A 12,317-nucleotide genomic window follows, 5' to 3' on the forward strand; every position below is an offset into this window, starting at 1 on the left:
CACCTGCTGCCACTGAAGTGCCATGCACCTTCTCTCTCACAGAGCTGCTGCATCCTGGGATAACAGGCGATGCTGCATCTCAGGGGATGTCCCACTGACTTCCTCTGTAGACTGTGCAGCCAAGCCTCAGAGACAGGCAGCATTACTTCAGTTCAGTGTGGGAACCAGCCCCGGAGAGCTAGCTCATGGAGCAGGGGACCAGCCCCACCTACAGCATGGTCACAGCTGCGCCTCAGCCATGGAGAGCTGAAACCCAGCAAGAAAACTGTTGGGGCAGGACCGGCTGGGGCATCACAAGGAAAACCACTACCTGGCCATGCTCAGCAGAGCAGCTCCTCATCCTGCTCCTCCATCCCTGAAAAAGCAACTCAATCCTGACCTCTGAAAACAGAGCATCCTCTGTGAGCTGCTGGCCCTGCCCAGCCACCCGGCTGGAAGCGGGCAACCAAGGCCCAGCCCAGAGGGGCTGCACCTAGACCAGGCCCTGCAGCAAGCAGCCCAAGCTTCTTACCTGGTGCAGAAGGCCAATTCGGGAGGACTATGGAGAGTACGGCAGCATGGGTGCATGGCCATGGGGCTCATGCATGGTGATCTCCACACCAAGCCATGCTATGGCTACGTTTCTCTGCTGCATGGCTCAGCCAGGGCCAGGGTGCCCTGCTGCTGCCAGAACAGGGAGGGATCCATCCCCAGCGATACCAGCGACACCACCTCCTGAAACACAGCAGAGGGGAGGGATGCTCAGGGCCAACCACCTGCCAGAGCAACCCCAGGGCCATCACCTGGGCTGGCGCATCCTTTCGCTCCCTCCACCACCCCAAGGGAGAGCGACGGACTCCACACCCTGACATGCATCTCCAGCACGGGGACCCCACATACACACATAGACACACAACAACTGAATTTTTCCCCACACCCTACTCAAAACAAGGCAGCCCTCACACCAGGAGCCCCACACGCTTCACTCCCCGTGCACAGAGATCCTCCTGCCCCCTGCCACCCCTGAGCACCCCCCAGCCCAGCCATGCCCGAGCTCACCTGCTCTTAGACAGTCCTGTTTGTTTGCCCAAGGTATTTGCAGCCGGGGGCACCTGCTTTGATACCATCAGCTCCGCGAAGGAAGCTGCTCACCTAGCGTGACCCCTGTAATCCCATCCTTCCCCATTAAGCGCTGTGTGTGAGCGCATCCCCCCTCCCAGCCTCCTGCCATCTCAGCATTTATCTCCCTCTCCCCAAGCTGAGCACATCAAGGCTGTGACATCGCTGGGGAGGGGGGAACAAACCTCCTCAAGTCACTTAGAAAGGGGCCTGGCAGTGCCAACACCCCCCAGCCCCTCCATTGCCCCCTCTGAGACTGGGGTGTTCCCTCTCCCCCTGGCATTGCCCTGCAGCAGCACTGGGGACCAGGCAGCACTCATGGCAAGGCTTTGGGATGGGTTGGTCCCGCAGTGGGGTGGACAAGCTTGGTCTCCTCAAGCCTCCTGCCACCAGCACCATGTCCCCCATGGTGCCGCATTTGCCCCCTGGCAGGACTGTCCCTCCTGCCACAGCCCCTTGTCCCACAGCTACCCAGAAAACCCTAAGGAAACCAGCACCCTGCCCTGGGCTCTGAGCCTGCCGCCTCCCCCAGACCAACCTTCCAGGAGCATCTTGTTAAAAATGATCTACTGGCTCTTATCTCCCCTAAGCCACGCTTCTCCTCCGCAGAGAGCAAGCAGGACCGAGGGCCAGCAGATAAATTAGCCCTGAACCCCTCCGTGTGCGCACAGCCAGGGAGATCTATGAGGTCGCGTGTGTGCCAGCCCTAGCAGGGGCTGGGCGCCACCCTGGCACCGGCGCAGCTTTAGCTCCGTTCATCTCATAGCTCCGCTCCTGCACCATCAGCACAAGGCACTGGTACCCTGTGCCCCACCAGTACCTCTCAAACACACATCCAACCCTTGGGGAGGATGCTCCCGCCTCTCTTCACTCAGGAAGGCTGATGAATCGCCCGTCCCGCTTCCTACAGACTTTCCCAGGGCAATGAGATTTGCTAGGGGTTCTCACAGGGTATGGGCACAGACCGCCAGCCCCGGGCACCCTATTGCCCCCGGGATGGCGGGGAGGAACGGTGCTTCCCTGGGGGACATGACGCCGCCCAGCCAGCACCCACCCTCCCCGCAGGGCCAGACCCAAACACGCCTCTCCTCCCAGGGACGCGGAGCAGGGTGCTGGATGCCCTTGGCATCCCAGGGGCTGCCCAGACCCGGAGAGGGTGGCCACGCAGCGGCGCGAGGGACTGGCAGGGACGGGAGGCGAGCAGAGAAGCCAGGAGCGGGCGGGACGCCGGTACCCGCGCGGGCGGCAGCGGGGCCGCAGAGCCACCGCGCTGCCCGCCTGCCACCTAGCGGCCCCCGCGCGGCGACCCGCCAGCCCCGACACCGGCCCCGAAGCCCGTCCACCGCCAGGTACCTGCACCTGATCTCGTATCCCTGGTCGATGCCTCTCCCAGCCCCCCGGCATCCTCCCCACACACCAGCCGAGGGGGTGCATCCCCTCCCCCGGCGGGCTCTGCTCTGTCCTCCGGTGCCTCCCGGGCAGGAACAGTCCCCTGGGGTTGGATGCCAATGGTCCTTTCCCCTTTGCTGCAAGGGGGCATCAAAGCCTCCCTCCATGCTAGTCAAGGGCTGTTTGGGGCCAGAAGGAAACAGCGAGGACATGGGATGCAGGGAGGAGCTGCACAGGCCTTGGGGCAGAGAAACAGCCCCACTAACAACCTAGGATGGAGCCTGAGCTGAGGATCCACCCTGGAGGATCTCCTACCGGAGTCCATGCAACCGAGAAACTCGCTGATCCAGAAGACCAACAGGGCAGAACAGTTCGTGGTGGTTCTCAAGGACGACTGCCAGCGTCACAAACAAGGAGGGCTGGGACAGGCATCAACCTCGGATGCAAGATCAGATGCAGGGAAACCACCACGTTTAAGGACAGGATCAGCCCCCAAGGGTAAGAAGCACCACCTGACTGAAGCACAGAAAGGATCAAACCCTCTCCAGGTACCCAGACACAGGATGGGGGGGACACGGACGTGACTCCCCAGCAAAGGCCAGAGCTCAAACCTCCTCCACACCCTGCAGGTGCTGGTGTTCCACCCCTCCACAGGACGCTACTGGTCTGAGAGCGGGACACAAGCGAGGACCTTGCTGTGACAGTGCCCAGCACCAAGGCCAATGTGTCCAAAATCAGGAGGGTGCTGCTAACGGCTGGGTTAGCTTTGGGAGCACACATGGAACTGGGTCCCTTGCCCGTACAGCTGCCTGTGACTCTGCCTCTTCCCTCGCTGGCCTGGATGCAGCACTGAGCTGGCTGATGGGGCGCAAGTGTGCAGAGCCCACAAGGGAGAGAGAGGACCCCCCAGGCCCCTCCTGGGAACAGCATCGCCAAGGGAAGCAAATGTCAGGGACTGGACACGGAGGAGCATCTCCCACTGCAGTGCACGTACGAGGAACCTGTCAGCCAGCAGTGACCCCCCCTCCAGACCTGATGCCTGAGAGACCTTTATTCAGAGTGTAAAAACAATTCTTTACAAAGCAGATTGACCTAGAACCTCCCCCCAAACCTCAAATAGGTTGTGAGCTCCCACCCCACCATAACCCCAGTTGAGGACGCAGCCTGGGCCCATTTCAAACTTCTAAGTGTATAAAAACCATCTGTCCTGGTTTGGGCTGGCTTGGTTAACTTTCTTACTAGCAGCTGGTATAGTGCTATGTTTTGGATTTAGGATGAGAATAATATTGATAGCACACTAGTATTTTAGTTATTGCTGAGCAGTCAAAAGACTTTTCAAGCTTCTCATACTGGCCTGCCAACAAGAAGGCGGGGGGCACCCAAGAAGCTGGGAGGGGACACAGCCGGGACAGCCGACCCCAAGAGACCAAAGGGATATCGCATACCATGTGGTGTCACGCTCAGTATATAAAGCTGGGGGAAGAAGGAAGGGAGAGATGTTTGGAGTTACAGCATTTTGTCTTCCCAAGTAACCGTTACGCATGGTGGAGCCCTGCTTTCCTGGAGATGGCTGAACACCAGCCTGCCCATGGGAAGCAGCAAATGAATTCCTTCTTCTGCTTTGCTTGCATAACATGGCTTTTACTTTACCTATTAAACTATCTTTATCTCAACCCTCAAGTTTTGTCACTTTTACTCTTCAGATTCTCTTCCCCATCCCACCCGGAGGCAGTGAGCAAGTGGCTGCGTGGTGCTTAGATGCCAGCTAGGGTTAAACCATGGCACCATCAAATTGTGGGGAAAGAAAAGCAAATGTACTCGAATGAGTGAAACTGCCTGTCCCACCACTGGCTCTACAGCCATCTGCTGGGGAAGGGGCCAGGAGTGGGTGGTTTCAGAGCTAGGGAGAGGGGGGTGCACAGAGCAGAGGTCCAGGAGAGCAAAAAGGCACAGGGCAAGGATCACCCCCTCCCATCCCCGACTCCCGGCACAGGGATGGGGGAGAGGGGATACACCAGCAGCATCCATCCAGTTTTGGGATCAACCTCCCCAGGCTGTGGGAAAGAAGACACCCCGGTGCTGGGAGCAGTCCCTGCTCCCCAAAAAGTCACAACAGAAGGAAAAAAAAAAAAAAAAAAAAAAAGCAGCAAATGTTGAGGTCCTGGCAAGAGGTGTCCGAGGTAAAAGCCGTCCAGGGAGAGAAGTCCCAGTGAGTACCTGGAGGAAGAACCAGACTGAGATCAACAGCCTCCTGCAGCAGGGCAGCTTCCAGCCACGCTTGCCACGCCGGCGTCACAGCCACCCGATCCCTTCCTCCGAGGCTGCCTGGCCCCTCACCTTGCCTGGAGATAAGTTACCACTTCCTCCTCTACTTCTTGGCTGGCATGATAGGAGCAAGCTCCTTCTCCTCCTCCTCGTCCTCCTCAGACAAGTCATCATCATCCTCCTCAAAGGAAGCATCTTCCCTGTGCACTGGGACACACGAATAACTCCGTTACTCACCAACGTTTGTCTCTGCAAATACAACTGGCCCCCAAGACACCCCAAGAGCAAAGCAGCCCACGGAGTGCTGGAGCAGTCCTAACAAGCAGCTTGTGGGCAACAAGCTGTACCGCAGTTGGAGGGATGTCCCAGAAGGGGCTGGCGACAGCGAGCCATGAGAAAAGGGGACAGTGCGGGTCATCCAGATCCCTTTTTCCCATGCACGGCTTTACGGCAGGGAAGTAATCCCTGCATGGAGATGGCCCCTGGGGAACCAGCCCAAAGGAGGCACTGAGCACACGTGCGGAGCAGCACCATCTCCCAGGGGCTCTCCAGTCGGTGTTCACGCTGGGGGGAGCCTTTCCACACCCCTCGCTCCTCCCAAGCCTTTCCCCACACACAAGTCCTTACTGATCCGGTGCCAGCCAGCGAGGTGTACCGGGCCAGAGCCCGCTGCCAGGCGGAAGGTGACCGGGGGCTGCAGCTTGAAGTTGTCCAGACTCAGCTGCAAATAGAGATGGAGCTGAGTTAGGTGTGCCGGGTTTGGCTGGGGTAGGGTTAATTTTCTTTACAGTAGCCGGCATGGGGATACGTTTTGGATTGGTGCTGGGAACAGTGTTGATAATACAGGGAGGTTTTGTTATTGCCGAGCAGCGCTTGCACAGCATCATGGCCTTTTCTCCCCACATCACCCCACCAGTGGGCAGGCTGGGGGTGCACAAAAAGTTGGGAGGAGACACAGCCCGGACAGCTGACCCCAACTGAGCAAAGGGATATCCCAGACCATGTCGTGTCACGCTCAGCATATAAAGCTGAGGGAAGAAAGAAGGGAAGATGTTCGGAGTGATAGCATTTGTCTTCCCAAGTAACCGTTACGTGTGATGGAGCCCTGCTTTCCTGGAGATGGCTGAACACCTGCCTGCCCATGGGAAGCAGTGAATGAATTCCTTGTTTTGCTTTGCTTGAATGCGCGGCTTTTGCTTTACTTATTAAACTGCCTTTATCCCAACCCACGAGTTTTCTCACTTTTACTCTGATTCTTTCCCCCATCCCATCAGGGGTGGGTGAGTGAGCCACTGCACGGTGCTTAGTTGCTGGTTGGGGTTAAGCCACGACATAGGGGCAGAGGCAGAATGACCCGCAGTCCCCAGCACAGCACCTAGCCCAGCTAAACATGTCCTTCTGAGAGCATCTGCAGCCAGGCCAAGACTACCCAGGGCACTTCCCCGCGAGCTGCAGACCAACTCATGGTCAGGGTGCTAGCGGAAAGGTCTACAAACATCCAGAGACCTTCAGTTCCCCGCAGCCATTGCCACCTGAGTCTTCAAAACAACCTCTTACCAAGGGCTGGCATGACAACTTCAGATTCGCCACGGGCACAGCGATCTCCTGGTTCTCGTGGTTTCGCCCAACGACCTCCACCACGTTGCACTCATCCTTGGCACCGTCCGTGAGGCAGACCTGGGTGGGAGTGGAGATCATGAACTACTGCACTCCCAGGGGACACAGCAGGGACAGCTGGGGCTCTCCATGGGACAGGAGACCCACAGCAATGCTACCAGCCCAGCTGCTGTGCAAGGTGTGAGGATGCTGCTCCACAAAATAAGGAGAGCACGGAGCACCCCCCCAACCCGTCTTCCCCCACAGCAATTGCCCCCGACGGCATCCAGAGGGGCTCTGTGCCTTTCCCAGCGGGGACAGCTGTTCCTCAGCCTCAAGAGATACCACCTGGACTGCATTTTCTGCTGATCTGATCCATGATGGCAGGTCCTGTGCTCCCAGGACAGAAAGCATCCCCCAGGGAGAGCCAGGAATGAAGCCCTGCATCTACTTGGGCTTGGAGGCTGACAAGCCAGAGGCCCAGCTGGTGAGGGGGGGCCACATTCTTCTAGCAGGAGGCTTCAGCAAGGTCAAATATAAGGAAAAAAATACTTTCCTCCACCCCATGTCTGGAGTATTCCCCTGCTGAGAAGCCTCCTGACGCCACTGGCTTTGCTCAAGCACCCCCATAAATGTGACAGCGCTGTGCCCTGTCCTGAGAACAGCCAGTGCTGAGACCTCAACCAAGGTAGTCCCCTGGTCCAGCCTGGCCAGAAAAGGGGGAATGAGCCTGGGAAGGAGGAACGAGGCTGTGGGACACCATGGGAGGGGACAAGCATAGTTAATTCTCATTTCTCTTACCACAGACAGGGCCAAAATGTGGTCAGCGTCATCTTTCTCGTCCACCTGAAAGGTGTAGGACTTGGTACTGGCAGTCAGCTCACAGCCTGGAAAGAGGAGATGGGAAAAGCTGCAGAGGCCGTTACGTGGCACCAAGCGCCATGAGCAAAGGGTTCCCAGGGCGAGTCCTGGCTGGACAGCCCCATGGCATCCCTAAAACACTTTATTTTCTCACGCTCAGGAGCAGCCTCAGGCCAGGGCACCCTGGGCTCCAGGATAAAGCATCCCTAAGAATTATGCACCTGGCTCAGCACCATACAGGGACAAAACCTGTTGTCCCCAAACCAAGCAGTGCCCAGGGGCACCCAAAACCCCTGAGCACAGGCAGGGCAAGGCTCATCCCCTGCACAGGCGCACAGCCAGGGCACACTGCTCTGGACAACGGGAGAGGGAGGAGAGAGAGAGGCAGCTCTGCTCTCCCCAGCGTCCCCAAAACATTTGCTCTGGTGAGAGTCTGGAGGCAGAGACACGGAGCGTGAGACCTGAGCGATGAGGAACAGTCCAAGGGGAGGATGCTGGGCCAGGCTGCAAGGAGCCAGTCCCTCAAGGCAAGCCTCCAGACAGATTTTATTACATACTTCTCCAAACAGCTAAAAAAAACAAAACAAAACAAAACACAACAAAAAAACCCAAACAAACCAAAACCAAGAAGGGAGATGCAAAATTATGTCCTCAACGCTCGGGATCAGGACTCAGCCGAGCGTGGGGAGGAAGGAGAGGCAGAGTGTCCTGGGTGTGTTTGGTTGTTGCAGGATGATTCACCAACGTGAAGCAGATCGGGAAAACGCGGACCTGAGCCCCGCATACCAGACCCGGCGTTTGGCAGGGAAAAGGAGGAAATGGGCCTCAGCAGACACAGCCCAGGGCAGGGGCTCTTCCCAGCCGCCCTCATGCAGTCAGCTCACCAGGGCAAGGACCGAAATCCAGGCGCATTAAAGGCCCGGCTGTGTGTCTGTGTGTGTGTGTGTGTGTGCTCCGCCCCCCCCGTGCTTCGGGCCGGGAGCAGCCCGGGACGCGCCTGCCCACGCCTGGTCGCACACACGCTGGGGAGCAGCGCAGGGCCACGTGTCGCGGGGGTTTTAAACATCCCCCAAAGATCCCCGGAGAGGGGGGACACGGCTATGCACCCGCCCCCCGCCGGAGGGCACCCACCCAATGCGGGGGGGATAAAACAGAGGAGCACCGGCGAAAACCAGCCCCCCCCCCCCCCCCAATTACTTCCAGCCCTCTGCGCTCACAAGAACACCAAGACCCCATGCGGTTTTTCCCCCCCCCACCCCCAAACCGCCCCAGGACTCCCACTACCTCCCAGTTGCGGCCATACACGTGTCCCTCCGCCCCGGCCCCCGCTCCCCGAACGCCAGGGCCTCGCTGGCCGCCCTCACCCCGTGCCCCGTCCCGGCCGTGTCTCTCTCCCCCAGTGCTCCCCCCCCAGCCCCGGCACGGCTAGTACCCACCCCCCAGGGCTCGGTAATGCCCTCCACGTGTCCCTCCGGACCCACGTGTCTCTCTTGCCCTCGCCCTCCGCGTGTCTCTGCCGCCCCCAGCTCTCTCTTTTGCACCCCCCCCCCCACTCCCCGTGTCCCTATTGCCCCCCCACCTGTCCAATTCCCCACCCACGTGTCTTTCCTGCCTCCACGCCGTCCCCGCTACTTCCCAAACTCTCCCTATTCCCCGCGGTCTCTCTCCTACCCCCAGTTTATCGCCCCCAATGTGTCTCTCTGGTCTCTCTAACCGCCCCCCCGCCGCCACTTACCGAAGAGGACGCTGCCGGGGCAGCCGGGCCCGTGCGGTTCCATGAGGCGGCAGCGTGGCGCTGGCAGCGGGGCGGGCTGTGCCGGGCCGTACCGAGCCGCCCCGCTCCGCTCCGCCCCGCCCCCGGCTCGGGGTGATGCATCGTCCGCATCCCGCGTGGGGAAACCCCGGCTGGCTGGGGGGGGGGGGGGGGGGCTTTCTGGAAGGGCTCCGTGCGAGGAGAGAGAATAGTTGGTGAAATGCCCTATTTATAGTATTTTATTTCCTTGCAATAAAAGGGGAAGGGTTATTAGCCCAGCGGGATCCTAATGGCTTTTCCTGGTAACCAGCCCCATCCGTCACAAGATTCTTCTGGGGGGTGGGCAGGAGGGGGAAAGGGTGGAAGGGGAGAGGGTCCTACATTGTGAGGATGAACAGACCAAAAGCCACGCTGGAGGCAAAAGACAACAGTGCATCCCTTAACTGGGGATCTCCTGCCCATCCTGGCCCACTCACAGCAGGACAATGCACTTACTGACCCCACTGCCAGCTGTGGAAATGCCACACTGGAAAAATGGCCCTTACGCGGGTCATCCATGTATGGGACTTCTTATCCTGTCTCCAGGGCACCAGCATCCCCAGACAGCGGTGAGAAGATACAGGGGGCACCAACAGAGGCAGAAGGCCAAGGGCATAAAGAGGGGTATCAGAGGGGTAGGATGGTGACAGGGACCGAGGCAGGGTGCACAGTGGGAGGGATCATCTCATCTCTATCTCTTTAAGTGTAGGGGAGGGCAGCATGATCTGACACGGGGGACTGCGGTACAGCAGCCTTTGAATGCAGAAGGCAATATCCTGCTTCAAAACCTATTGCAGGGAGCAGAGGGACAGACTAGCCTTTCAACGCAGAAAAGGCAGCAGCCCAGTCCGTGCTGCAGGGGTGGAGGGGGAAGCAGCTAAATTAAAACCAACCCCGCTAACGATGAGCTCACACCGCGTTCTCGGTAGGAAGCTGGCTCTGCTCCCACCACAGAGGAGACCTCCACCAGGCGGCCATTCGCCCTGCTCCAGCTGGAGTCAGTTCAAGAAAAACACGAGTGAAGAGGTTTGAAAAGCCGATCCTGGTCCCAGAAAGAGGCGGGCGCTCGCTCAGCGATGGTTACACAAGCGCACCCATTTGCTTCTGCGGTAGCTGCTCTCCGCAGCCATCTGACTGGCGGCAGCATGTTACATACGTGACCCATGTGCAGCCACCACCCTGGAGCGAGGGAGTCAAGAGCGCCTGCTTCTGCTTCATGCTCCCTTAAAGGAAAAGTTCAAGTCCAAACCAGCCCTCCAGGCAGAGATGTGTTTGACACAAGCAAGTCGTATCACCATTTCTGCCATAATTTTGTGACATAGGCTTCAAGAAAACAAAAGACAACTACATGCAACACATTATGATTTTGTGAAGAAAACCCACCGTTTTAACATGGCACACGTTTACTGGGTTAGGATAAAAGTTTTTAACTGCTCATTTCCCTGCTTAGTTTGCATGTTATCACGTTCTCCACAATATATACCTTTAGCACTGCATAACCAGTGCACTTCCACAGCAGGTAGATGAACTCCTGAGCACTGACCTTCGGAAAAAGCTGCTTTTCATAGCCCTGAGCCATCCCTTTTGCTTGGCTGCCATCCTCAGCAGGAAGCTACTTGCTTCAGCTATCTCAAGTGTTCAGCTTCCCAAGTCAAACTTTGTGGATACTACTAATGCAAGACTGTGAAACTACAATATTTCCCCTCAAATTACTTTGTGTCTCACCTCATTTCTGCTGGCAGGCTAGTCAGGGTTTCAGCAACCTCTAAACCCACCAGTCAGCAAGAAAAAATATAAAAAAAAAAAAAGAAGGAAAAAGAAAAGAGTAAGAAAGAGCAAACAAGCACTGGCACAACACAGCTCACACTGGCTTTGCCAGACACTGGAGACCACCTTTGAAATAACTGGTTTTTACAAAACTGGTAAAGTTCAACTGGTGCTACTCACGGACGAGCCAACAAAAAAGGTCACTGCTACCCTAAAAATCTTTGGGGCAAGTACTTCTGAAGGGTCCCTGGGTACTTGCCTATGAAAAACATCAGCACAGCTAAGTGTCTACCATACAAAACATTGCCACCACCAAAACCAGAGACAAGTTTCTCTGCCAGCTGATCCCAAGGGCATCCAGCACACATGGTGTGATGGAACATACCCTGCTGAACCCCTTCTGGTTCTGGAACCTCATACACAAAATACACATTTCTTATTTACATTCACTTCTCAATTTTTATTCTATTTCTCGCATGGTCTTCAAATACAGTTTTACAGGTCTTTTTTTTTCTGCTACAGATACTGTTGATCTAAAAACAGATTAATGAAAGTGGCATTCCAACCTTAATGAAAATTCATAACCATGAAAGATATGTCAACATATCACTTTACAATCCTAGAATGATGGTATTGGCCTGACATTCCATAGGCTTATACAATTAATTTCTATAGTAATAACAAAGTCATAGGAAGAGAAAATGTGGCAGCTCCTTAAAAGCCAAGAAATAAGGCCACAAGCATCCTATGCTGTAATGTTATGCATCCAGATAAAATAAGTTGACTCTGGTATTCATGAAGAAAAAAAACTCTCCCACCTGATAAACCAAGGTATCAGCTACTCAACATGCACTCAAAGCTGTATAAAAACTAGTGGCATTCAGCTCTGACTTACATGAAATCCCACAGCACAACCCCGTACCTCTCTAAAAATGAAATGAACTTGTTTCAACTTAAATACTTTGCTACCGCATTAAAAAAAAATTGTTCACATTCTGCAAAGGAAAAAAAAAAGTAATCCTGCATGTGACTGCACCAGAAGGCCAAACACAGCATCTCCTTACGGGTCGCAGCCAACATTACTGCAGTCTTAATGCCATTCATTATAGGTTGCCTAATTTCTTCTATGCAGCTGGAGGCTTGTAAAAGGAACTGCACTGCCTTTGTGCACCACTGAAAGAAACCCCAGGAAAATAAAAAAGGAAGATAAAGACAGCCGATGGCAGCAGGTAAAAGGAGCAAGGTGCTGCAAGGTGTGTACCATTGGCCAATTAGGTATCCGGGACACCGGGACTTGACTGAAATACCAATTTCAGAAATGATGCAACTACCTCACTACCAGAACCCATCCCATGCCGATTCCATCCCATAGCCAAACATGTCAGACCTGGGTAAAAACATTAAACTCTTGGAACATTTAAAAGTAGGTAACCATTTAAATAATGTGTAAAAATGTGCTTATTGTGGCATTTCTTGTAGAAAAGTTATTTGATACAAATGTGCAGGACTTGAAGACCCTGATTTAATCAAACTAGTACGAACAGGCTTT

At 55.7% G+C, this 12,317-nt stretch overlaps 1 protein-coding gene across 1 annotated transcript; it reads right to left on the reverse strand.

The window, feature by feature from the left end:
- Window positions 1-3,615: 3,615 nt before the first annotated feature.
- Window positions 3,616-9,094, reverse strand: NPM3 (nucleophosmin/nucleoplasmin 3). Its single transcript, XM_063337407.1, is given in 7 exon segments — window positions 3,616-4,704; window positions 4,825-4,959; window positions 5,380-5,473; window positions 6,310-6,429; window positions 7,150-7,235; window positions 8,945-9,064; window positions 9,067-9,094. Coding segments are annotated over 6 exon segments (552 nt in total). The 3' UTR covers window positions 3,616-4,704; window positions 4,825-4,855.
- Window positions 9,095-12,317: the final 3,223 nt, after the last annotated feature.

This window comes from Chroicocephalus ridibundus, chromosome 6 (genome assembly GCF_963924245.1).
Source record: "Chroicocephalus ridibundus chromosome 6, bChrRid1.1, whole genome shotgun sequence".
Classification (NCBI taxonomy): domain Eukaryota; kingdom Metazoa; phylum Chordata; class Aves; order Charadriiformes; family Laridae; genus Chroicocephalus; species Chroicocephalus ridibundus.